Raw genomic sequence first — 27,070 nt, 5'->3', positions numbered from 1 at the left:
GATGTGGGGATAAACTTCTCCCTGTTTACTTGGTACGCACAAAATCCTAATGAACTGTTGATTACCAGGCCTATGACAGATTAGGGGCAGAAAACCATGGGAGATAAAAAGACTATAAACTGGATTAATATTGATATGCAAACTGAAAGTAAAGACTTGATTTAATTTACAAATTTTATAAATTCAACCAAAATCCCAACCAACAGTTTATTCTTTTTTTTTTCCAACAGTTTATTCTTGTAGAGGATTGCAGAATCAATGAAGAGAATTGGCTGCACGTCCTTGCTTTCAAAGCAGGAACTAGAATGGCCAGCAGCCCAGGAAGTGATTTTGGTTTTTTTGGGTCAGGAATCGACGCTTTCAGAGAATTATCGAATAAAGAAATTTCCACTAATGAAGAGGAGATATATGACATGAAGTGTACAGCTAGCTTACTACCTGTTTTAAAAGCAGCTTGTTAGGTGCCACTGAATCAGCTCCAACCCACAGTGATCCTATGTGCGACAGAAAGAAACACTGCCCAGTCCTCCCAAACATTCCTGGGCCCAAGCCCATTGTTGCAGCCAGTGTCAGTCCAGCTCGGAATGCAGGAAGACACCCCCCCCTAAGATGATCAATAAGCACTGGACTCTGAATTTTGCTTAGCTTTAAGGAAGCAAAAATCTACTTGAAATGCAGAACTTCTAAAATCATTAAAAAAGTTAGATGTAAATGATGATGGCTCTATTTTACACACTGACCTTTATAAAATTCTAGCAGAGAAGAGTGAAAAGACAACCCAGGAAAAAGTAAATGCTATAATAAATTTGGCTGATATAAGTAAATGTTGATGACAAGCTTAATTACATCAAGTTTGTAAACTATAAAAGACAACCAATGAGCAAGGTAAGTACGCTAGAAAATCTGGAGACTGACAGAAAACTGAGGCATCAATAGTTGGGAAGCCACAGAGGGCCCATCACCACTACCCCAAATCATGGTCTAGAATCAGAAGACAGATGGAGTAGGAAACATTCTCAAGTAAAGGTAACAGAAATTCTTTACTAGCAACAACGAGGAAGTTCAAAACATCGATTCCCTTCACAATTACCCTGGGTTCATATAGTAACCCAACTGCAAAGCTAAAGGACTCAAATGCACTAAAGGTATGCTATTTTAAATTAAGGTACTTAACAATCTTTTCTGGAAAAATTGTGACCTATTTCTTTGAGTTTTTTTGTTAGTTGCAGTATTTATACTTGTAAGCCAGTAGTAATACTTTAAAGTAAAAATATTATTGCCAGGTTGTCAGTTGGAAAATGACAACTCCAAAATGTGGGCATGGTAACTAAGCTGTATAATTATTTTCACTTGTCAGCAAATTTATTTTATGTCACAAATACTTCTTTAAAAGTTTTCTTGACATTTGTTTCACAAATCATAAACTTCCACAGTTCAGTCATATTAAAAAGTTACATAATCTGAAGAGCTGATACTAAGGGCTCAAGTAGAAAGCAAATGTTTTGAGAATGATGGCAACAAATGTGATTGGCACAATGTGATGGATAAAATGATTTTTAAAAAGTTGTACAACCACCACTATATTCAATTGCAGAACATTTTCTTCCCTCTTGCATTCGTTATTAGTTATTAGCTCAAACCTTATTTACCTCTAATCTCCCTCTCCCCCACCCCACAAGCCCCCAATCCAGTTATTGACTCTACAGCTTCACCCATTCTGAACTTCATATACTGGAAAACATACACAAATAAGACCAACAACAAAATAAACCAGAGGAAAAAACCCAATTGAGAAAAAGGCAGGGAGTATTAACTTTAACATGGGTCAAAGGGAGATCAGATGATCAGGTATCGCATGAACACACACTGCCTCTGCTCTGATTTGCTCACGATCCTCCGTCTGAGATCAAGGCCACTCGCATCCCTCAACAACGATCAGAGGCATTCAAAGGCTTCATCCATGTGGGGACCTTGCAAATCGATTGCAGGCTTCCAGCCAAACATCAGGTGTTCAAATGTAAGCTCTGATACCATTCCCTTCGGCTCTGATTATCATCCGTTAATAACAAATACTTTCTATTAAGTGTTTTTATAAATTATTCATGCGATATCAATTCCTATGAAAGAAAGACGACAAAGTCACTTTGCTAAGTATTTTTAGAGTTAATATTGGTCTTTTCCCTTTGTTTTCCCTACCTAGACTCAACCTTTGTTTTCTTTCTTTTCTTTTTTTTTCTTCAATTTTTTTTGCGAGCGGCCTGCCGGCTGGCAGGCCTTTGTTCTTTCAAAAGAAAGTAAAAGCTACAATCTACCTGAGAAGCAACAAGTCCACATGGAAGAAGCACACTAGTCTGTATGATCATGAAGTGTTGAAGGGATAAGGTATCAGGCATCAAAGACTCATAATAAAAAATCATATCAATGTGAAATAGGGGGAGTACAGCGTGGAGCCCCAGAGCCCATCTGTAGACAACTGGACATCCCCTTACAGAAGGGTCACAAAGAAAAGACAGTCAGGGTGCAGTATAGCACTGATGAAACATACACCTTTCCTCCAGTTCTTTAATGCCCCCCCCCACTATCATGATCCCAATTCTATCTTACAAATCCGGCTAGATCAGAGAATGTACAAGGGTACATGTAAGAGCTGGAAACACAGGGAATCCAAGACAGAAGAACCCCTCAGGATGGGAAAGGGAAGGTGGGGGAAAAAAAGGGCAATTGATCACAATGATCTACTTACAACCACCACCCCCGGCAGACAATAGAAAAGTAGGTAAAGGGAGACATTGAACAGTGTAAGACATGAAAAAATATTAACAATTTATAAATTATCAAGGGTTTGTGAGGAAGGGAGGGAAGGGGAATAAAGAGCTGGTACCAAAGGCTCAAGCAGAAAATGTGTTAAAAATGATGATGGCAACAAATGTGTTTGACACAATGTATGCATGTCGGTATTGTGATAAGAGCTGTATGAGCCCCCAATAAAATGATTTAAATAAGAGATGTAAAAGCCCCAATATTATTTTTAATTTATTTTATTATTATTTTTCTGAACCTGCGGTTCCCAATATTATTTTTTAAAAGACATGAAAAATAATAACAATTTATAAATTATCAAGTGTCTGGAAGGGAGGGAAAGTGGGGGAGGGAGGGAAAAACTGAGGAGCTGATACCAGGGCTCAAGAAGAAAGAAAATATTTTGAAAAAGATGATGGCAACAAATGTACAAATGTGCTGGACACACCCAGAACAAAATCATACCCAATGTGAATGGGGGTGGGGGCATGGAGTAGAGATCCATACCCATTTGTAGACAACTGGACATCCCCTCACAGAGGGGTCACAGGGAAGAGATGAGCCAGTCAGGGTGCAGTATAGCACCAATGAAACACATTGGTGCTTCCTTCCCCCCACTATCATGACCTCAATTCTATCTTACAAAACAAATTAGACCAGAACATGCACACTGCTACAGATAAGAGCCTGCAACATAAGAGAATCCAGGATAAATAAACCCCTCAAGGCCAAGAAGAGAGTAGAGATACAGGAGGATTAGGAGAGGGTGGGGGGGGGGAGAGACAAACAATGGAAAAGTGGGTGAAGGGTAATGGAGGACGATGTAAGATATGAAAATAATAATAATTTATAACTTATCAAGGGTTCATGAGGGAGGGTGGGAAGGGAAGGGAAGGGTAAGAAATGGGGAGTTGATATCAGGGGCTCAAGTGGGAAGAGAATGCTTTGAAAATGATGATGGCAGCTAAGACAAATGTGCTTGACATACTGGATGAATGTATGGATTGTGATAAGAGATGTAAGAGTCCCCAATAAAAGTATTTCATTAAAAAAAAAGATTTACAGCTTTGGAAACTCAAAGGGGCAGTTCTACTCAGTCCTACGGGTTCACTCTGAATCAGAATCAATTCAAGGACAGCTTGTATAGTGTTGTCTTATTAAAATGGAAAATACATATTAAAAAATGCTCTTGACACAATGGATGTGTGTATGGATTGTGACAAGAGTTGTATGAGACCCCAATAAAATGATTTTTAAAAAGAAAATAGCAGCTACAAAATATAAAACATTAACCGGAACATGCTAGGATACATAAAAAATGTGCAAGTAGAGGCCTCTAAAAGGGAGAAAATGGCTATGATTACATATCACAACTGCGTCAGAAAACGGACTGTCTTTAAGAGCTACATTTTTGTTTCAAAAAACCCAGTACTTGTTGAATTCTGAAACCTCTTTCATCTTTAAATTGCTAGACAGTGACATTTGTTCTATGTTAAAATTCGAAAATTAACTCCCCTCCCCTGCTCCCTTAAAACAAAACAAAACCCAAAACTAATCCAAAAATTCTATGAGGATGTAGTTAGAATAGTTTTGAACACAAAAGGAATAAGGAAGGGATTTCCACTTCCCAGTTATTCTTAGTATAGTAAGTAATCCACTGTCGTCAAGTCCGTTTTGACCCCCTGGTCACCCTCTTTAGGGTTCTCCAGGCTATAAATCTTACTGGAGCAGATAACCTCCTCTTTCTCCATCGGAGCTGCTGGTGGGCTTGAAGGGCCAACCTATGTCAACACTTCATTAACAACACTACCAAAGTTCCTTATGTAGTAAGCAAAGCAGTTCACTATTGGCACTGGATTGAGGCAAGGATTAAAGTGATGATGTTGTATTTGGGGAGTGGAAACAAAGAGGATAAGGTGAGGAAAAGGCAAGAAGATTTCTGTTATGCAGTCTAAAGTGACCAATTTCTAAGTTAAATGCACCATGATCAGAGAACACGATCTAGGTAATACACATTCTTTTGTATTTGACTTCTGCTTTATGGCATGGTACACAGCTCACTTTTATAAAATGTTCATTTCATGAATAAGCTTGGAAAGAATATATAGGTACACAGAATAATGAGCAGTTTATACATTCATTAGGTCAAAACTATGACTTCTATGTTTACCTATACACTATCCTTAAAAATCCTTTGATTTACCTACTTCTGAGCAGTGAAAATCTTCCCCTGCAACTGAAGTAAGTAAAACTGAAGAAGGATGAATGTTTTTGAATTACAGTTCACCTAGTATTTTTAAACAATTTATAATTGATACCCTTTATTAAGACTCTTGGCTCAATTATAGCAATGTGGCTTGCCATCAAGAAAAGAATGTGTTAGACTGACAGTTCACCTGACCTTGGTAATTCTCGATATAAAAGTATCAGGGGTCCCCTTCCATCATTAGGTAGACATTGGAGTCTAGAGTCAGACTCACCAAAAACAAGCAAGCCAACCTGCCCCCAACAACCTTCAATGCCATCAAGTCAATTCTGACTCACAGAGACCCTCACAGCTATGGTTTATTACAGTGAAATCAGGAAAAGGCACATTAGGATAAGGTCCTGAGAAAAACCAGGGGAAAGCTTCTAAGTATTCTCGCATGGACTCACATCAAGATAGGAGTCACTCCGCAGCCAACAACTTGCGCCATGTCAAAAGGTGCTTACCAGGGAGGGTAGTCATTAGCTGCTCAAGCCCAAGGTTTCCATTGGCGTTAGGCCAAGGAAGAAACCCCTGCCTACCATGTACCCAAATTCTGAACTCCTAAAAGGAAAAGCAGATGTTCAGCATAAATCTTATTTCTGCATAAACAATTTAGGCATCGTGAGAGATTATGGTTGGGGGGATTGTGGTAACGCTCTCAAAATCCAGACCATAAGGGCCAACCTTGCAAGCAGGTATTGCTAAAGATAGTCGTCTCAGGCCTGTTTTCATAATGCTTTTCTTTGTTAACCTTTGTGATTTCATGTATAAATCTCATCAGTGTTTTTTTCCCAGTAGTGAGGGATTTTTAAAAACAGTTTTATTGGCACTTAATGCACATATCACACAATTCAACAGTTCAATCACATCAAGGAGAATTGAACAATCGGGAACTGATCACAAGGATCTACATATAAGCCCCTCCCTGGGGGACAGACAACAGAAAAGTGGGTGAAAGGAAACATAGGACAGTGTAAGACGAAAAAAATATATTTATAAATTATCAAGGGTGCGTGAGGGAGGGAGTGTAAAAAATGAGGAGCTGATACCAAAGGCTCAAGTAGAAAGAAAATGTTTTGAGGATGGCAACAAATATACACATGTGTTTGACACAATGGATGTATGTATGGATTGTGTGAAGAGTTGTCGAGTCCCCAATAAAATGATTTTAAAAAAGAACTGAACAATCATTACCACGATTAATTTAGTACACTGCTCCCTCCATGGTTAAATCACTTTTAAAATGAGTTGTGTAATCACCGTCAGTTCTAGAGTGTTCCCTCCCACTCCCACATACAGTTTGCTCCTCCAAACCCCTCCCCCTCCCTAGTTCCCCATCAACCCTCCCATCAGTTCTTATCTCTGCCTCCACTCCTTTGCTTTGCAAATGGGAAAACCCAACAGACACAGTAAAGTGGTAAGAATAAACTAACACAGAGACAAAACTACACATAGTGGGTAAGAAAACAAAGACCATCATGAATATTTAAAATCTCATCGGTGTTTTTTTATGTTACTCAGTCTGTTCAGGACACACATAAGACCAACTTTAAACCTACAGACTGAAGGGTGGTGGTAAGGTAAATGACAGAGATACACTCAGGCCATTCACAATGACCCAAACTAGATGCAAGTTCCTTCCGTATGATGAGTCATTGCATGTCAAAAGGCTAAGAGCTACTCTTGACACAGTTTGTAAAAGAAATAACACTTTAAAAAATGTAAACAGGAGGTGGGGGGGTGAGGGAGATGAGGTACATTTACCAGAATCTAGTAAAAGGTCTCAAACGTCAACCTGAATTTCTAACACCAGAGCACTTAGAATGCGCTTTTAAAACGCAGATACCTGAGGGCCTTAAGTCAATCAATCACTGCTATGAAGTCCAGCACCTGAAAATAATTTTTATTTTTTTAAATCATTTATTGGGGGCTCATACAAGTCTTAATCACAATCCATCCATCCATCCATTGTGTCAACCACATTTGTACATTTGTTGCCACCATCATTCTCAAAACATTTTCTTTCTACTTGAGCCCTTGGTGTCAGCTCCTCATTTTACCCTCCCTCCCCTCCTTCCCTCAGGAACCCATTTTCATATCTTACACTGTCCTGTGTCTCATGTCTCCCTTCACCCACTTTTCTGTTGTCTGTCCCCCAGGGAGAGGGTTATACATAGATCCTTGTGATCGGTTCCCTCTATCTCCCCCACCTCCCCCTTACCCTCCTAGTATCGCTACTCTCATTATGGGTCCTGAGGGGTTTATCTGTCCTGGATTCCATGTTTCCAGTTCTTGTCTGTACCAGTGTACATCCTCTAGTCTAGCCGAATTTGTAAGGTAGAATTGAGATCATGACAGTGAGGGGTAGGAAGCACCAAAGAACTAGAAGTTGTATATTTCATTGGTGCTATACTGTACGCTGACTGGCTTGTCTCTGCCTCACTACACTTCTGTAAAGGGATGTCCAGTTACCTACAGATGAACTTTGGGTCTCTACTCCGCACTCCCCCTCATTCACAATGAAAGGATTTTTGTTCTTTGATGCCTGATCCCTTCGACACCTCGTGATCACACAGGCTGGTGTACTTCTTCCATGTGGACTTTGTTGCTTCTCCACTAGATGGCGTTTATTTATCTTCAAGCCTTTAAGACCCAGACGCTGTATCTTTTTTTTTTTTTAAGACGCTGTATCTTTTGATAGCCGGGCACCATCAGCTTTCTTCACATTTGCTTATGCACCCACTTTGTCTTCAGTGATCACGTCTGAAAGGTGAGCATCATGGAACTGCAAATGATTCTTAAGGAGCTCTGTGCTATTACTGGGTTACAAGTTGGGCTGCTAACCCAAAAGTCAGCAGTTTGAACACTTCCTGAGAAAGATGAGGTGCTCCTGTGAAGACCTGCAATCTTAGAAACAAACTCACAGGAGCAATTCTACTCTGTCTACATGATCTCTAAGAGTCAGAATCAACTTTGTGGCAGTGATCTTTTCTGGTAAATCAATGGTTCTCAACCTTTCTAATACTGCAACTCTTTAATACAGTTATTCATGCTGTGGTGACACCCAACCATAAAATTATTTTCATTGTTACTTCATAACTATAATTTTGCTACTGTTATGAATCAGGTGATCCCTGTGAAAGGGTCTTTTGACACACAAAGGGGTCACAACCCACAGGTTGAGAACCCCTGTTGTAAATGATTCTTATTCAAACTTACAGTTTAAGGAAAAGATGGATAATTTTTACTATATAAAATGCTAAAAACTACAAAATTACAAATAAACTGAAAAATACATTGAACTTGACAAAAGTTATAACTTCTGTAACTTTAAATGCAACAAAAATTCACATTTTACAATCTTATGACTGATAAATATGCTGTTTCCTTCAGGTATTATATTTCACATATCTGTTATTTATTAGAATATTCCTACATAGAATTTGCTATGTAGTAAAAAATCCTTTTTTGATTACAAAAGTAAATTATATTATGAAAAATTGGAGTTTTTCTTTATCTTACCGAATCTCTTATACTCCAGCCCATCCCTTTCCCTTTTTTTCTTATCAAGAATCAGTGCCTGATTGACTGGTCTGATGGTTCCTGGGGGCATGGCAGAGGGGGGAGGAGAGCAGGGAGCCAACAATGATGAGTACAGGGGAATAGTAAGTGTTCTAAAATTAATGGCAAGGAGGGTGTAGCTTTTCTGGTCGTGTTTGGTCAATCAAGTTGTATCTGAGAGGTATTACTGAGAGGTGAACAAAGGGTAAAAATGATAGTAGGGCAGAAAGAAAAAAAGTAGAAAGAAAAAAAATGTATATATAAATATGTATACTTGTTTATATGTATATGCAAATAAAATAAGGAAGCAGATGGTTTGTGCCTCTACTTAAATCTTAGCTAAGTACAAGAACACTTTATTCTAATAATGTGTCATTGTATAATACTCACCTTCCTGACATGATTGCTGAAGATAAAATGAGACAAAATGGTTGCATAAGCAAATGTGAAGAAAGCTGATGGGGCCCGGCTATTAAAAGATATAGCTTCTGCCATCTAGCAGGGATGCAACAAAGCCCTCATGGAAGAAGCACACCAGCCTGTGTGATCATGAGGTGTAGACGGGGAGAGGTATCAGAAGTTCAAAAACAAGCAACCAAATCAATGTGAAGGGGCGTGGATGTATTGGAGACTCCATACAGAAGGGATGATAAATCCTGGGGTGGTATACCACTGATGACCTAGAGGATAGTTCCTCCTTTACTAGTTCAGTTTTTATTTGCTGTGCCCGTTAATCATGTTAGATTTGCATATGTTCATTTGGATATTTAAAATCATTTGGCACATGAAAGCCAAGGTAGATAACCCTCCAGAAACAGTAACAGGAGTAACTGTTCCCTGAGGGTACAGGAAGGGGGTAGGGTGGGAATAGGGAGCTGATAGCATTGATAACTATATAACCCAACTCGATGGGACTGAACAGAACTTTATGTGAGTGAATATATTGGATTGTGTCAGATATGCTCCCCCCCCCAAAAAAGACCAACTATTATAGGGGGCAGGGAGATGGGTTCCTGGGGGTGGAGGAGGGATGGGATAAAGGGGAGCTGATACCACGGAGTTCAAGACAGAAAATGTTTTGAATTGTGGTAGCAATTGTATAATACTGCTGGGTGTGTTTGAACTATGGAATGTTATATCTGTAAGAGCTCCCAATAAAATGATTTAAACTTTAAAAAAATCAGAGCCTGACACGTTATTATTACATCTAACTCTCTCCACTTCCGTTCAGTTGAATCTCTAAAAATCTGAACACATAGGCTTGCAACTAAAATGTGTTGCATGTGGTCAGATTACATTGCGTCAACATGTATTTTTGCTAAGCAAAAGACAGCTCAACCCAATCTATGTGCTCTTTAACCAGGATATACCATATATACTCGAGTAAAAACTGGACCAAATATCAGCCAAGACACATAATTTTACCACAAAAATGGCATTAAAACATGTGCTGGAAAACTCAACTTATACACGAGTATATACGGTAAATAACATGTAAGAATCTTTCAAAGGGAGATTCAACTGTATCATTACCTTTTCTTTTCCATAAAATGGTGCAGTACCATGAATTATGTAAGATGGCTCGTCTAGTCATAGCTTTTGCTTTTCCAACCAAATAACCTTCTACTTTCTTGGTGGGTCTAGCTAAGGTGGCAGTGGGGCATACTGACTGGGTGTAAAACAGCTATCTCCGAACTGGGTAGAGGGATTTTACTACTAGCCAGAGAAAAGAGCCAGGAGTGGAGCGCTTCCTTTGGACAGGAAATCCCTGTGCTGTGAACCTCTCTGATCCAGGAGACAGTTCTGTCACCCAAGGACCAGCAGAGGAGGGGCAGAATCATGAGCTAGAGCAGTGGACTTTCCAGCCCACAGTGCAAGCAAAGCAGGTACTTTGGGGCAGGAGGCTGATTTGTGCAATGGGGTGCCTGTGGGTACTTAATTTCGGGAGGTGGGTTTGCCGATTCAGAGGTGGAGCTCAGTGCCTTTGGGTTAAGGCTTATAGTGGGGAAGCATGTCCTTTGGGCACTTTTTTGCAACCCTCAGAGTTTTGTAATATTATCTAAGTAGTGCTGAGGCCAGGCCAAATGGCTGAGGGCCAGAGGCCTGCCTGTGGGGCAGAAAAAGAGAATGTCCAGACAGGACATGTGTATCTTGAGCTTTTCTCACCTGAATTGTAACTTGTTAGTTTCCCTTACTCCACTCACAATCATGAGGACGGTCCATAAGTCTGTGTTGCCACTGGAAAGTTATTGAACCCAGCTACAGAAGTAGAGAGAGATGTGGGAAGGGGGAAGGACAGTTGGTGTCAAAATAGGGTACAAAGGGGTAGAAGCATGTCTGATTTCTGTCTTTAGTAAACAGCTCTAGGAGCCAGCCAAGGTCAGATTTGGCTCATTCCATTTTGACAAATGGGAAAGACAAAAATTAAATGACTGCCCACACCTTATCTTGTACATGCCCAGAAGTGGAACTGCTGTAACACATGGTAATTGTTTAACTTTTCAAGGACCCACTAAACCAGTGGTTCTCAACTTTCCTCAGGCCGCGATCCTTTAATACAGTTCCTCATGTTGTGGTGACCCCCAACCATAAAATTATGTTCGTTGCTACTTCATAACTGTAATTTTGCTACTGTTATGAATCGGGCGACCTCTGAGAAAGGGTTGTTTGACACCCAAAGGGGTCCTAATCCACAGGTTGAGAACCACTGCTCTACACTGTTTTCTAGAGTGCCAGCACAATTTGACATTCCCACAGGCAATGTCTGAGGGCTCTGATTTCATCACATTCTCACCAACATTTATTTTCCATTTCTTCTGTTATAATAGCCACCCTGTGAGTGTAAAGTGGTATCATATGCTTATTGGTTATCATATTGCTTCTTTGGAAATATTTAAGTCCTTTGCCCATCTTTAAAATCCAGTTGTCATTTTAATGTTTTAAAACTTTATACATCAACTCTTATCAGATAAATTGTTTGCAAATATTTTCTCCCATTCCATGGGTTGTTGCCTCAGTTTTTTGTTGTTAGGTACCACCCAGTCTTGGGCCATGCCCACAACTGTTATGTTTGGCATCGTAGTTTCTTAGTGGTACTTTAGTAGAAATTCTACAAATGGGTAATTTTAAAGAACAGAAGCTTCATTTCTATCAGCTTAGCAGGCCATAAGTCTGAAATCACGGCACAGCTTGGGGGGAAGATCCCAGGCTTAGTCTTAGCTTGCTGCAGCCTTCTTGGTTCCTTAATCACCTTCAACTGGAATCTAATCCACTGCCCACTTTGTGCTTCCTTGTCTCTGTGTCCATGCTTGCTCCTTCTTAACTGAGAAGGGATCAAGTTTAGGGCACATCCAACACTAGTATGACTTTAGTTACATAACAGAGAAAACCCGTGCCAAAATGGGATTACATCCACAGGTGTAGGAATTAGGATTCTAAACCATAATATGGTGGTGGGGACCCACAATTCAATGTTAACAGCATCTTTTTTCTTTCTAAATTATACATTTTGACCCATAAAGTTCCAAATTTTTATGTTTATATTTTTCTCTTGTCCTGGTTCTAAATTCAAGGTCATGGAGCATTATCTTTATGCTTTAGAATTAGCACTTATATTTAGCTCATTGATCTATTTTGAGTTAATTTTTAAAATCATGGCCACAAAATTTTAGCTGCAGCCGGGTGTAGAAGAGAAACCCATGGGATTTTTGACTCACATACAAAAAGCTCATTTCTATTAGCATTTAATCATTACAGAATGCTTTGCCTTCCCATTGGGAGACTGATTCTGAACCAATGCATCCATCTCACGTGCAGCCTCCAGCTGTCAATGAAAGCTTGTCGACAAAATGTGCTAGGGAAAAAGGCCTGGTGATTGAGTTCTGAAAATTAACCAATGAAAGCTCAATAGGTCACAATTGTTTACAATCAATTATGCGATGGCTTGGGATCAGGCAGCATTTTGTTAGGTTGTATGATGGCAGCTAAAATCAACAACAACAAAACTCATTAAGATGGTTTTTGGTATTCAGGAATTTAGTACCCTATTTCACACTATAAATGAAGTAAGCAAATACCTGAAGATATTTTGTTGATGTTGGGGTGAAACCAAGGCCTAGAAATGTCCATTAGTTTAATATAAATTCAACCTTTTTGTACTGCTACACAATCCTCAACATGTTTATGTACAGGCTCTTCAGAATAAAAAATCTGTCAGCATTTTCCCATTTAAAGTACCACTACCAAGCGTCTTCATTTGTTAAGGCGAGCAGGTAAAAAAACCCTAACATTTATACTCCGCCAGAGCTTTGACCAAGAGTCAAATTTAGCTCCAGTCATCGACTATCCTGACCAAGCAGCCCCAGTTTGGCTCTGGAGGCACACTTAAATCACTGTGCGCAAAGCTGTTGCAGGAATGCCCCGCCGAAGCAATGTCTTCACACGGCTACATAAATCACTAGTTTGCTCAGTCAAGTTTGTGCTGGCATGGATGGAAGACATACTTCTATATGAACTGTATTTTCACTACATAGAAATTAAAGGGAATCAGAGACTTACCGAACCAGTCACATCCATATGTTTTGGTAGTTATTCTTTCAGTGGTACTAGGAATTCTATTTTTGTTACTATCTCAAAATAAGAACTTTACTAAATACTACTTTAATGTGAAAGCTGACTACTTCAGTTCTCAGGCAATCTGAATTAGAATAGAAATTTCCATGGCAAAACAACCACCACTACCACCACCACAGTGGTAAAAATCCTTTTAATAATTTTCAGTAGAGGTGCATTTTCCAAAAAGTGCAAAAAAAATTCTAAGAACAAAACAGAACCCCCAATAAAAAGATTAAGACAAAACAAAAAACCGAAGCACAATCTAGTGGAAAGGAACTAAACAAAAAGCGAATGATCATTAGGCTTGGCTCTTTTTTTTTTCAAGTGAAAGGACAGTCTTATTTTAATCAAAGTCTCACGCACAGGCACAAGCAGTCTCACGAGAGTGCCTCTGGAAAATGTCGAAGGGGCCAGGCTCAACCCCAGCTCCGGTCCGGCTTCTCCAGGAGGGAGGCCACGCCAAACCCAGGGGCTGAGCGGCTACTTGGTCTAGCTGACTTTGGGGATGTCATAGTGCTCCGTGAGCGTGTCCAGGTGTCTGTTGAAGTCCCGCTTCTCCTGCATCTTCTCGAAGGCCACCTGGGCCGGGGTCCGTTTGTCCAGGCCGCATCGCTTCTCCTCCTCGTTCTTTTTGTTCGTTCCCATCGCTTCCAGGAGTTTCGCCTTGTCTTTGTCCTTCCTTTTCTTCTTCCGTTTAGTTACCCCGAGCTCTGCGACGCCTTCTCGACTTTTTATTTTTTCCTACACAGCTGCGATTCTCAACCAGGAATCTTGGGACTGAGTCAAGCTGGGAGCTGTTTTACCTCATATAATCGCGACCAGCCTCAGCAGAGCCACTAGACATCCTCATTGACACCGTTTTTCTAGGCTCTAGAGCAGCGCTTCTCAACCTGAGTCACGACCCCTTGGGGGGGCCGTGTCAAAAGCCCCTTTCACAGGGATCACCTGATTCATCACAGTAGCAAAATGACAGTGATGAAGTAGCAACAAAAATAACTTTATGGTTGGGGGTCACCACCACATGAGAAACTGTATTAAAGGGTTCTGGCATGAGGAAGGTTGAGAACCATGCTCTAGGGCCACTACAGACCATTCTAGTGGCGCAGTGTGTTAAGTGCTAGGCTGCCCGCTGCAGGGCTGGTGGTTTGAGCCCACCAGCTCCCCTCTGCAACAAAGATGTGCACCATGCTTCACAAAAATGTACCACCTCAGAAACCCTGTGGGCAGTTCCACTGTCCTCTAAGACTGATTGCTCTCATCCACAGCAGTGGGCTTTCTTTCTGGTTTTTAGTCGTGGCTACTATATATCAAACCTCTTTTGAAAAACATTCTCCACCGAAAAGTTTTGATATATTTGACATAACCCACAGCCAACAAGTTGATTCCAATTCATAGCAACCTGACAGGAAAGAGCGGAACTGCCCCTTCGGGTTTCCAAGACTGTAAACCTTTCTCCTGTGGAGCAGCTGGTGGGTTTGAATTGACCATGCAGTGAGCAGTTCAACAGGTAACTTACTATGTCAACATTTATTTTGTGTTTCTCCGCACCCCCCCCCCAAATAAGTGAGGTTGAGGTAACATTTAAAACAAAAGAGCTTATTTTTAATTATTTTTTTCTCCATTTAATATTCACTGACAATACATAGGTATTATCTTACTTAAAATTCACAATCAATGCACCCAGGTTATAGGTAATGTTATTCATGTCTTACAAAGAAGGAATTTTGTAGAAGTACTTAAGAGACTGATAAGCTATGATGCCAGGGCTTAAATTCAGATGCACAGACAACTCGAGGTACTTTCACAAAGGAGGAGGAGGACAAAGGTAGGGATATGAAATGAAACCAGAGCCCTTTGTACTTAAAGAGACACCACAATTGCTATAGGAAGACAGATGAAGTTTTCTACTCCCAGTAAGAGTTAGTCTCGGAATCCCATGGGGGCGGTTCTACCCTGCCCTATAGGGTTGCTACCAGTTGGAATTGACTTGGTTTTGGTTTACAGTGGCTATAAGACACCCGCAAAACTAAGGATTGTTTGAAAGAGTTGACAAAGGAACTCGCAAATATTCCACATCTCTGTTCTATGGAGGGAAAAAGGTAAAGGGTGGGAATCTTCATGTGAAAATTCACCTTGTGAATCAGTACGTACGCATATGTAGAGGAACAGAGTGAAACGTACACGACACAAGCTTAAGTCTATAGATAACATCCGAGGAACTGGCAGTCCCAATGAAATACAATCTCTTGATATGTGTACAGAAAATTCCCTCGACTGAAAATTTGACTCCAGATTACTTCAGAGGGCACACATTTCTTCTCTAGAAAGATCTCTTACAATTCTTAGAAACCAACAAAACTATCTGTTATCCACAACACACACAATGTGCAAAGGAAGCTAATACAACCAGCTAACTTTAAAACTTGCTATTATTCATGAAATTAAATGTCTCCTTAAAGCTACAAAGAAACTATTTACCTGGCAGTTCAATGTTATGAAGATCCCATTTCTATCAGTATTAAAGCAAAAATGGTGTACTTACTCTTTCATGGGCCTCAAATATGTGAAAATTAAACTACTTGGTCTATACTATAAAAAAATGAAAGATAAAAAAACCTTGATTTAAAGCAAAGAAGATGGAGAAATTGAAATAATTTCAGTGGTTATGAAAACATTTCAGAGAGATTGCTAAGCCTACAGAATCAAGGAAGGCTGTATACAGCACACTTATTATATAATAAAAATGACTGAAAACGTTTTATGAGAATACGAATTATTTCAAGCAAGTACTACTTTCGAACTTCCTTAAGCCTTGATGTCCTGTTTCTGAAAAATCAACATTTTACTTCTAAGAGACACTCGGAAGGCCAGTTCCCATCTGTTTAACCCGAAGTCAATCTCTATTTTAAAATGTTATTTTGACTTCATCCCCACCTCCTCTGCCGCCAATTCTAGACGCCTTCCAAGTTTGAGATTTTTTTTAGGTGTCCCCAACCGCTTGAGAAAATCAAGTTAAATCACGTTGTTAACAACACTCAGGTTAATTTCCAATGCATTTTCAGATAGGATCACGATTAGTTTCCGGGGCATTCTAACGAGATGTCACTGTTTGTCCACCTGTGAAATGTTGGAGTGACACGAACTGCCCAGGACTATGAGACACCAATCAAACCTGGGCCCCCGATTCCCGGTGCCGAGCCGGTTTCTTCGGCCCACCTACGGCCGGCTCCTAAAGGCGGCGATGTACGCGTCGGCCCGGGAGAAGAGGCACAGGGCCCGGCCACGGCCCGCTCCGGCCTGCGGCCTGGAAGTGGGATCCAAAGGCGCGCGGACGCGGGCCCCCTGCATCGGCTGCGCGCACTCCCGGGCCGGGCAGGGCCCGCCGCCCAGCGCTCCGCCCCTCCCTTACCTTTTCGCACAGCGTCCGCACTTGGTTCTCGTTCAGCTGCTTACACTCGTTCAGCTGCTCGACCCACTGGTCTAGCTCCTTGGTGAACGCCTTGTCGTCCATGTCGGCGTCCGCGTTTCGCCCCCCACCCTCCCACCCCGACCCCCGGCGCCGCTCCCCTCTCCCACCGCCGCCGCCAGCTCCCGGCGGCAGAGGAAGGAGACGGGCAGGGCGGCCGCGGCCCACACGCCGCGCCCGAGCCCCGCGGGAAGCCTCGGGGACACCCGCCCCCCGGACGCCTCGAGTCGGTGCGGGGAGGTGGAGGGGTGCGCGGCGCGGGCCCTCGGCGCGGCTCCGGCGGGCTCGGCGGCCACTACTCGCGGGCCCCGGCTCTCGCTCGCCCCCTCCGCTCCCTCCGGCTTTCCGTCATCGCCCGGGCATTTCCGCCGGGAAAGGAGCAGGCGGCGGCGGCGGCGAGCGACCCGAGCACCCCAGCGCCCTCGCGTGGCTCGGAGGAGAAACGACCCAGGAGGGTCAGAACCACCCATCTACCTGCCTCTTCTCTTCCAGAAACCCTGGTGGTGCTGTGGTTGAAGCGCTTAGCTGCTAACCTAGAGGAAGCTCAGTCTTACCGGCCACCCCCAGGCCCCGGCCCAGCCCCTGTCTTCCTGGTTCTTCATTCACTACCTCAACCCAGCCTCCTGCAGTGCGTCCCAGCACTTTGAATGGGGAATTGGACGACAAGGATAGTCCAGAGCCAAACCCTTGCTCTTAGTAAGCATGCAGTACATATTTCTTGAATGAATAAATGAATTAGTTCAAGTCTTACCCACTAAGTAGCTGTGAGGTTTGAACATTTTGAATCCTTCCTTTCAGCATTCCTTAGGTGAGATTATTGTTCTGAATGATATTAATCTGTGTCCCCATCCCAACATTATTTTATTATGCCCAATGTTTGCTCAGTTTGATGGATTTCTTTGTTCAAAGCTATGTATTAAATTTTTAAAAATAAGACAATCTTATCACCTTACAAGTACTCTCCATTACACGTAATACATTTGTCAAATCTGTGCTTCTTGGAAACATTTTTCTTTTTTCTGGTATTAACATTTATGTGTAATTTTTTGGACACCAGTAGTAACAGAAGCAGAATTGGGTCCTTGAAAACGAGATGCCACTATGTCAAAAACATGACCATGGTTGGAGAACATGGGGTGGATAAAAACTGGAGTCGTCTTGAGAAGGCTGTTGGTAGAAGCCTGATCGATTCCAAGGAGGGTATCAGCGTAAGATCAAAGAAAACGGAGGAACACAGATTTGAAGCATGGAGGAAAAGTGGCTATTGATTTTAGCCACTTCTTATTTTAAACACTGAACAAATTGTCCTCTGTGTAACGTAGAAAGTAGAAAATGTGCCTTAATTGAACTGATGGCACTGGATGCTTCCAGGCAAGACGCCAAAAGCATACATTGCATTCTTTTTATTTTTATATAATAAGGTACGTTTAGAATGAGATGAACTGAAGAAAGATTATTACATTTGAAGTAGAATTTACAGCTAACATAAAGAATCCACCACTGCCTGGGTTAGGGGATAAAACAAGCACACAAACAACAACAAAATATGTCCTTCCTAATTTCACAACAGAAATTTATCAAAGTAAAAAGATGTCAGAATAAAGACCAAAGCCATGGTGCTCTTAGGAAAACATCTCCTTGTACAGATCAATTAAAGTTGTGGTTGTACAACATTTTCTGGATTTCTTTTTTTTAATCATTTTATTGGGGGCTTGTACAATTCTTATCACTATCCATACATACATCCATTGTGTCAAGAACATATGTACATTTGTTGCCATCATCATTCTCAAAACATTTGCCTTCTACTTGAGCCCTTAATATTGACTGCTCGTTTCCCCCTCCAACATTTTTCAAATGTATGTTTGGATGGCTGACAGCACCTCCCTCATTTTTTTCTTCACCTTGTCTGTGTCGTTCAATTCCTATCCCTGTGCATTTGTGGAAACAAAAAGAGGTTGCACGAAGTGAGGTCAGGTGAGTAAGGTGTGTGGGGCAGAAAGGCATGCTGTTTTTGTTTTTTGCCCAAACTGGTGCGCTGAGATGGCAGCTTGAGCAAGTGCATTGTCCTGGTGGTAAAACCAGTCCCACAAATCAGGCCTTTTTGGTCACGCACTCTTATGCCATCTTTTCAGAACCTCTTGATCAGTGGTTCTCAACCTTCCTAATGCTTTGACCCTTTAATACAGCCCCTCATGTGGTGGTGACCCCCCAACCATAAACTTATTTTCGTTGCTACTTCATAACTGTCATTTTGCTACTGTTATGAATCAGGTGACCCCAGTGAGTTGTTCAACCCCCAAAAGGGTCATGACACACAGGTTGAGAACCGCTGCTCTAAATAGAAAGCATGATTAACCGTCTCACCTGGTGGAATGAAATCCAAATATGCTGAGTCGACATTTTAGGCTGTTTGAGAAGTTGGCAGATGTCCAGAACAAGGTTTGTCATCAATTGACATTTTACCTTTTTTGAAAAGGTGAGGGCCACACCTACATCCGCCTGGGACACACTTGAGTTTTTCCCACAGTATTGTCCTTGTAATCTGTGTTCAACATCACAACAGTTTCTGTGGTATTTTCCCAAGCAGGAAACAAAATTTCACAGTTGCATCCTGTTGTCTTAAATTGGCCATCACACACACAGAAAACACAAGGTTTGAGCAAAACTGCCTTTACAAAAAAATTCACTGTAAACAGAGAGAACTTCTCAGGTGATGCCACTGGGTGCACTAACTCAGAGTGAGTTGCTCAATGCTTGCCTAGTCGGAAAAATGTATACTGCGAAAACGCCACCTAGCAGAGCTTTTTCCCAATTTTTTTGGTACCCCCTCGTATATTTATCAAATAGCTGCTAATTTCCAAATACTGTGTGGAACAGATTCTGCAGGGCCACATTTCCTCTATTAGAGGTACATACGTACCTGAACTTAAGGGAGGTGACACCAGTTTATATCACATTGCAATCTTGATGTTGCCAACTCGCTAGCTTCATCCTTGAACAAAGACTTTCTCCTCCCGTACACATTTAGTCTCAGAAACCCACAGGGCAGTTCTACCCTGTTCTATAGAGTCACTATGAGTCAGAATCCCCTTGTCTCCATTAGGAGACAGCTTTATATTAGCATTTTAGTGGAAGGTACTTGTGGAGAAATCTCTCTACCTGGAGAATAAGTATTTTGGGGCACGGTCAATTGTCTTGGGACTGGAGAGGTTTTCCTCAGAAATCCTCATGCTGGTTTTCCATGCCCTGTGGTCACAAGTGTAGAGAGTAGGCCACTTACACTTTCTTCCGTGTCCTCCGTTTCCCAGAAGGGTTTTTTGCACAATAATACTGGAAGGGAAAGACCTATATTGGAAATATTTTAAATATTTCTTTAGGAAGATGCTGACACATCCTCCTCTACATAATAGAAAAAGTCCAACTCTTCTCCTATGAGCTCTTCAAAAGCTGAAGAGCATGGTTTTTGAGAAGGCACTGATTAAATTTTTGTTGAGTGAATTTGAAGAAAGCAGCAGGGGCACCAGTGAAGGAAAGCGGCAACCTAACCACAGCGATTAGTTTCAGGATTTAGGAAGCACAGTGTTGTCAGCACAGGGAAGGCCTCACCAACGGCTCCGTCGTGTCCATCTTTCAAATGATATGATTTTGATACTGTAGTTTTTCATTCCAGTATGACAGATGGCTACTGGTCTAGTCCATAGTCATGGTCCATGTTTGCCTTATTAACAATTCTCTAAAACAAACAAACAAACAAACTCCCCTTGTAAAAAAACAAACATGTATGCGCTGTGATAAGAGTTGTACGATCTCCCAATAAAATGATTTTTTTAAATACCCCCAAAAACAAACAACAAGCATTCCGAGTGAAATGAAAAGCTTCCCACAGAGGTGGCACCCCTCGGGCAGGCCGGGCGAGCTGTGGGAAGCTGCTGAGGGGAGCTCTGCAGGAGGCTCATTAAGGGGGTTACTCAATGGCCTGCCCGGAACTTTGGGCTGCATTGGCAGCCATTTTAAAGAGTCCCCATGGTACAATGGTTAAGTGCTCAACTGTCAACATAAAAGGTGGCAGGAGCCACCCAGTGCTCCAGGAGAGCAAGACAAAGTAAGCGGTTCCTAAGATGACAGGCAACAACACACTTTGTCACAAGGGGTGGATGTGAGTGGAAAACCACTCAATCGTGCTTAAAACGCAACTCAGAAAAGAGCGCCAGGCGAAAGGCCACATGCCAGGGCTGGCTGGCAATGAAGGCAGAAAAAGCTGGGGTTCCCGACAGCACTGGGAAACTGTTAGGTTTCTCAGGTGGGAAATACCTCGGTTCTGGGCTTTGCATGAGAAAGAATTCATACCGATGACTGGTTTGTGATCCAAGTGGGTTTCCATAAAGGACAGAAGTTTCTGGTTTTATAGTCTCTAAAGAGTACACACTATTTCAGGGAACCATGCCAAACTGTGTGCAAATCACCCTGGGGCTTCCCACTGAACATGGGCAACCTCATGGGACTGCTCACCCACACATAGTGACCTGAGGCCAGAGAGACTGAGGCATGGCAGAGCAGGTGCTGGAGCAGGTCCAAGGGGAGAGGGTACAAGGTGGAAAAGGGGAGGGTGATTCCCACCACTAGGGTATTTAAAGCCTCTGGCTGAGGAGGTGTGGTCAAAGGTATTGGTTGACCCCAGTGGCTGAATCAAGCCCACCTCAATTGGAACATGCCTAATTAAAGGGTCCTTATAAGTGTTTAATGCTCGCCTGATTTCTTCCCAACCTCCTGTAGGGGCCTTCAGGGATGGAGAGGGACAACCCTGTCCGTATTCTGCTACCTAACAAAACCATAATGTAGGGAGGGAACTATTCTATGGCATTTTGGAGGTTTTGTTTGTTATAGCTAAATACAAGCATGCCTACTACAACTTGGTATTATGATCTCTTTAAAGAGTACCTAGAACACTTATTGTTTGTATGTCTGTGATAAGTGTCTTAGACTGGATTCTCTAGAGATGCAAAAACAATAAAACATATATGTAATGTATACAGAGAAACTTATCCGAATATTCCCGAATATTCCCTCAATGCAAGAATACTCTGTTCTATTAAACTGGCATTCCATGATGCTCACCTTCCTGACACAATCACTGAAGACAAAGTGGGTGCATAAGCAAATGTGGTGAAGAAAGCTGATGGAGCCTGGCTATTACAAGATATAGGGCCTAGGGTCTTAAAGATTTGAAGGTAAACAAGCGGCCCACATGGAAGAAGCTCACCAGCCTATGTGATCACCAGGTGCCGAAGGGATCAGTTATCAGGCATCAAAGAACAAAAAAATCCTATCATTGTGTGTTCACCTCTCCTATACAATAGCTGAAGACAAATGGGTGCATAAGCAAATGTGGTAAAGAAAGCTGATGGTGCCTAGCTATCAAAAGACAGTGTCTGGGGCTTGAAGATAAACAAGCAGCCACCTAGCTCAGAAGCAGCAAAGCCCACATGGAAGAAGCACACCAGCCTGTGTGATCACAAGGTATCGAAGGGATGAAGTATCAGGCATCAAAGAACAAAAAAATTATATCATTGTGTGCTCACCTCCCCAATCCGATCGCTGAAGACAGATAGGTGCATGGGCAAATGGGGTGAAGAAAGCTGATGGTGCCCGGATATAAAAATATATAGTGTCTGGGGTCTTAAAGGCTTGAAGGTAAACAGGCAACCATCTAGCTCAGAAGCAACAAAGCGAACATGGAAGAAGCACACCAGCCTGTGTGATCACGAGGTGTCGAAGGGATCAGGTATCAGGCATCATCAGAACAAAAAATTCTCTCATTGTGAATGAGGGGGAGTGTGGGGTGGGGACCCAAAGGCCATCCGTAGGCAACTGGACATCCCCTTATGGAAGGGTCGCCAGGAGGAGACGAGCAAGTCAGGGTGCAGTGCAGCAACAATGCAACATACAACTTTCCTCTAGTTCCTAAATGCTTCCCCCCGCGCCCCCCACTATCACGATCCCATTTCTACCTTACAAATCTGGCTAGACCAGAGGATGTACACTGGTACAGATAGGCACTGGAAACACAGGGAATCCAGGGCGGATGAGCCCTTCAGGACCAGTGGTGAGAGGGTGGAGGGAGGGTGGGGTGGAAAGGGGGAACCAATTACTAGGATCTACATATAACCTCCTCTCTGGGGGATGGACAACAGAAAAGTGGGTGAAGGGAGACGCCAGACAGTGCAAGATATGACAAAATAATTTATAAATTATCAAGGGTTCATGAGGGAGGGGGGAGTAAGGAGGGAGGGGGAAAATGAGGAGCTGATGCCAGGGGCTTAAGTGGAGAGCAAATGTTTTGAGAATGATTAGGGTAACAAATGTAAAAATGTGCTTTACACAATTGATGTATGTATGGATTGTCATGAGTTGTATAAGCCCCCAATAAAATGTTTAAAAAAAGAAAGAATATGATAATGGCAACATATGTACAAATGTGCGTGATACAATTGATGTATGGATTATTATAAGAGCTGTAAGAACCCACAATAAAAAGATTTTTAAAATGATTGTGGCAACGATCACACAACTCTTTAATAGATCTAAGTCCTTGAATTGTGTTGTATATGAGTTATAGGCCAATAAAACGGTTTTAAAAAAAACGAAAGAAACTTATCTGAAGGAAATGGCTCGTGAAATTGTTGGGGGTGGTAAGACCCTAGTCTGTGGGTCAGATGTCAAGCGAGAGACTTCTCTTGATTCCCGTCGCTGTAAGGGTCACCTAACAGGGCAGGCTGCTGGCTTCAGAGCTGAATGAATTCAATATTGGCAGGGTATACGATGGGTTGTATGCAAATACCTCATGTTAGAAAACCACAACAGAAGAACACGCTCAGCGCATCTTAAACTGGAAGAACGAGAGCCTTGAGTGAGTTTGTCTTGAAAGGTGTTTTGGGCAAAATATGGAACGAGAAGATAGAAAGAATATACAGTCACTGTATACCAAAAAGAACTATTAACATTCAACCATTTCAAGAGGTAGCATGTGAGCAAGAACCAATGGTGCTGAAGGAAGGGGTCCTACCTGCAGTGAAAGAGTGAGTAACAAACAAGACTCCAGGAATTGATGGGATATAGTTGAAATGTCTCAACACAATGATGAAGCACTAGACGCACTCATTTGTCTATGCCAAGAAATTTGGAAGTCAGCTACCTGACCGACTAGAAGAGACCTATATTTGTTCCCAGGCCAAAGAAAGGTGACCCAACAGAATGCTCAAATTATACAACATGTAAGGAAATTTTGCTGAAAATCATCCAACAATAACTCTTAACAGTACATTGGCAGGGAGCTAGGAGAGATTCATGCCAGATTCAGAGGGGGATGTGGAACTCGGGATATCATTGATGTGTGATGGCTCTTGGCTGAAAGCAGAGGATACTAGAAAGGTGTTTACTTGTGTTTCATTGACTGTGCCAAGGCATTTGACTGTGTGGATCAAAACAAACTCTGCAGAGCCTTGAGAAGCATGGAAATTCCAGAACACATCCTTGTACATAGATCAAGAGGCGGTTGTGGGAACAGAACAAGGGACTACCACAGGGTTTAAGAGGAAGAAAGTTGTTTGTCATGGTATCTTGACACTAATTCAATGTGTACACTGAGCAAATGATTAGAGACGCTGGATTACATGAAGTATGTGGCATACGGATTGGAGGCTTATTAACTATCTGTATGCAGATATGCCACAACCTTCCTTGCTGAAAATGAGGGGGACTTGAAGCACTTGCTGTTGAAGATCAAGGATTGCAGCCTTCAGTGTGGATTACAACTCAATATAAAGAACAAAATCTTCACAACTGGACCACTAGGTTACAGATAAATGGAGAAAAGATCAAAATTGTCAAGGATCACATTTTGCTTGGGTTCCTAATCAATGCTCATGAATCCCCAGTCAAGAGATCAAATGACTCACTGCATTAGGGAAATCTGCTGCCCAAGCTCTTTAAAGTACTGAAAAGCAAAGGTGCTACTTTGAGGACTAAGGTGCACCTGTCCCAAGCCATAGTATTTTGAATTGCCTCATGCATGTGAAAGTTGGACATTGACTAAGGAGGACCCAAGGAGAGTCAGTGCCTTTGAATTAGGGTTCTGTTAATTTTAAGTAATAACCCCCCCCCACTCCACCCACAAGAAAAACAAAACAAACCTGCCTTGGAAGTTCAGCAGAATGCGCCTTAGAGGCAAGGATGATGAGACTGTTTCAAGTACTTTGCACGTGTTACCAGAGGAGCCCCGTCGCTGGAGGACTGCTTGGTAAAGTGGCAGGGCAGTGAAAAAGCCTTCACAATTGTCAGGACGGGGCAGGGGCAGGTGGTGTTTGGCTCTGTTGTACACAGGGTCACTTTGAGTTGGAACTGACTGCATAACACCGAACTCAGAGGCTGCAGATGCAAAGGATTGCCTGAAGAGTAGCGGACATCGTCTAGTTAAGGCTCCTCTCCATGCCATCGCTCACACCTGCTCTGTGATCGCGTGGCCGTGTGTTCGGAACAGGCTTGCATTTGCATCTCGGTGTGGTTTCTAAGATGGCTGGGTCAAGGTAGAAGGCAAATCTGCCCTCTGGATACAAACTGTCTTGCATAGCAGGTGGAATGATTGATTCTAAATTCGATACATAAAATACGTAAAACATTTGGCCAGACCAAGATGATGATGCTATTTTCAGGGACCAGCCCCTAGAAAAGGGCATCAAACTTGGGAGAGGGTCAGCGAAAAGGAGAAGACACCCAAAGAGCTGGAATGACACACTGGCTGCAACAGGGGGCTCAAACATATTAACAACCGTGATAGCGTGAGTGGGCAGTGCTTCGCGGTTGTATACCCACTCGTGGTGACCCAGCAGGGGTCATATTAGAACTGTGCTGCAAAGGATTCCCAATGGCTGTTATCTTTTGGAAGGAACACAAAAGTCTTTTCTTCTAAGGTGCCTCGGGGTAGATTCAAACTAACAACCTTTTGGTTAGCAGCTGAGGATTTGTTTGCATTGCTCAGGTACTCCTTGTCATTAGATACAGAAATTTTTTTATAAGTGTAAACCGTGTGTGCGCCCATGTGTATGAGTCCTGGTAGTGTTGTGGTTATACATTTGGCTGCTAACCACCAGGTCAGCAGTTCAAAACCATCAGCTGCTCTGTGGGAGAAAGACAGGCTTTCTACTCTTTTTGTAAAGAGTTGAAAGTCTTGTAATAAATCCACTCTGGGTGAGCTTGAGGTAAAGTCCAGTTTACATATATGGTTTTTACATCAAATCCTTCTGGTGAGGCCTCTGAAGGACATTGGGCACCTTGAAACTATAAAGTCCCAGTAGTCTGTAGCAAATGGCCTTGATTATTAAGGGCTGGGGTAGAAACTAGGTCAAAAGTATGCGATTAAGTCTCGTTCTGGGCATTTGTCCCCTTGAGTTCTATGCGAGTATTGGTAAGCTTCCCTGCCCACGTCCCACAATGAGAGGCTGTTCCTGTTTACCCACCAATAGAAATTGAACTGCTTTCTCCGATACATACATGCTCCCCTACCTCATCTCGACTTGAATTTCCAGTAAGGTTAACTTGTACACGTGTTGATTTGGGGTGACATTAGCACAATGTTGTATAGCAGCAACTAAACGTTCGTCCCCTCTCCCAAACATCTTGAAAAATGGACCCTGTCAAAATGGTTTTTTAAGATGCAAATATGAAGGGGTGATACATGGCTCATGGGTGCTAGAGGCGCCCTCGACTGACACACTCCCTTAAACGTAAGGCTTGAACACCCTGATGTGAGGGGCAATCGAGGTAATAGACTCGGCTGTCATGGGACTTTGGTTCAGGTGTCTAATGATGGTGGTGTGGGGCTACCACATATTTACTATTTTAATAAACTCTTTGCTTTCGTGTGATATATATTTATTTAGTAGGGTAGGTTCTGTCTTTGTGAAGGTTATTGAAAGTTTTGCCCTCTCACCAATGCCCATTGCTTGTGTAAATAGTATCCAGTCACTTGTTTTATCTGTGTAAATCAACAATCCATGTATTACAGCCTGAAGCTAGCCGGCCCAAATTTCTTTTTCTCAAGTGTTTTGAATTCTATACTATTAGCTAACTGGTACTATCAATAGAATTACCTCATGCTCTAAGGGAATGATTGATAATGATCTCTACCATTGTTTCTAAAGTGAATCAGCAACATATGAATGGATTTGGGGATTAAGTCAAGCCTGAATGTAAAGAATTAGTTATTACAATGGCCCCGCTCAATGCTTGTCCTCATGAAGAGATCACTGAAGTTATGTTATATAGCAGTGTGGTGACTGGCTGTCAGAAAGTGAGTCCCCATGGAAGATGCACACCAACCTGTG

The 27,070-nt window shown here is 42.2% G+C and overlaps 1 protein-coding gene across 1 annotated transcript in view; it reads right to left on the bottom strand.

Moving 5' to 3' along the window:
• PPP2CB (protein phosphatase 2 catalytic subunit beta) overlaps nucleotides 1-16,784 on the bottom strand; it is a 31,628-nt gene extending 14,844 nt beyond the window's left edge. Inside the window, exon 1 of the mRNA XM_075556720.1 lies at nucleotides 16,632-16,784. Within this exon, the coding sequence (XP_075412835.1) occupies nucleotides 16,632-16,733 (102 nt within the window). The 5' untranslated portion in view covers nucleotides 16,734-16,784. The remainder of the gene's footprint in view (nucleotides 1-16,631) is intronic.
• Between the last annotated feature and the right edge of the window lie 10,286 nt (nucleotides 16,785-27,070).

The sequence above is a fragment of the Tenrec ecaudatus genome, chromosome 8 (assembly GCF_050624435.1).
Source record: "Tenrec ecaudatus isolate mTenEca1 chromosome 8, mTenEca1.hap1, whole genome shotgun sequence".
Lineage (NCBI taxonomy): Eukaryota > Metazoa > Chordata > Mammalia > Afrosoricida > Tenrecidae > Tenrec > Tenrec ecaudatus.
Note: the sequence above shows the minus strand (reverse complement) of the source record. Positions and strands in the feature narration are given on the sequence as shown.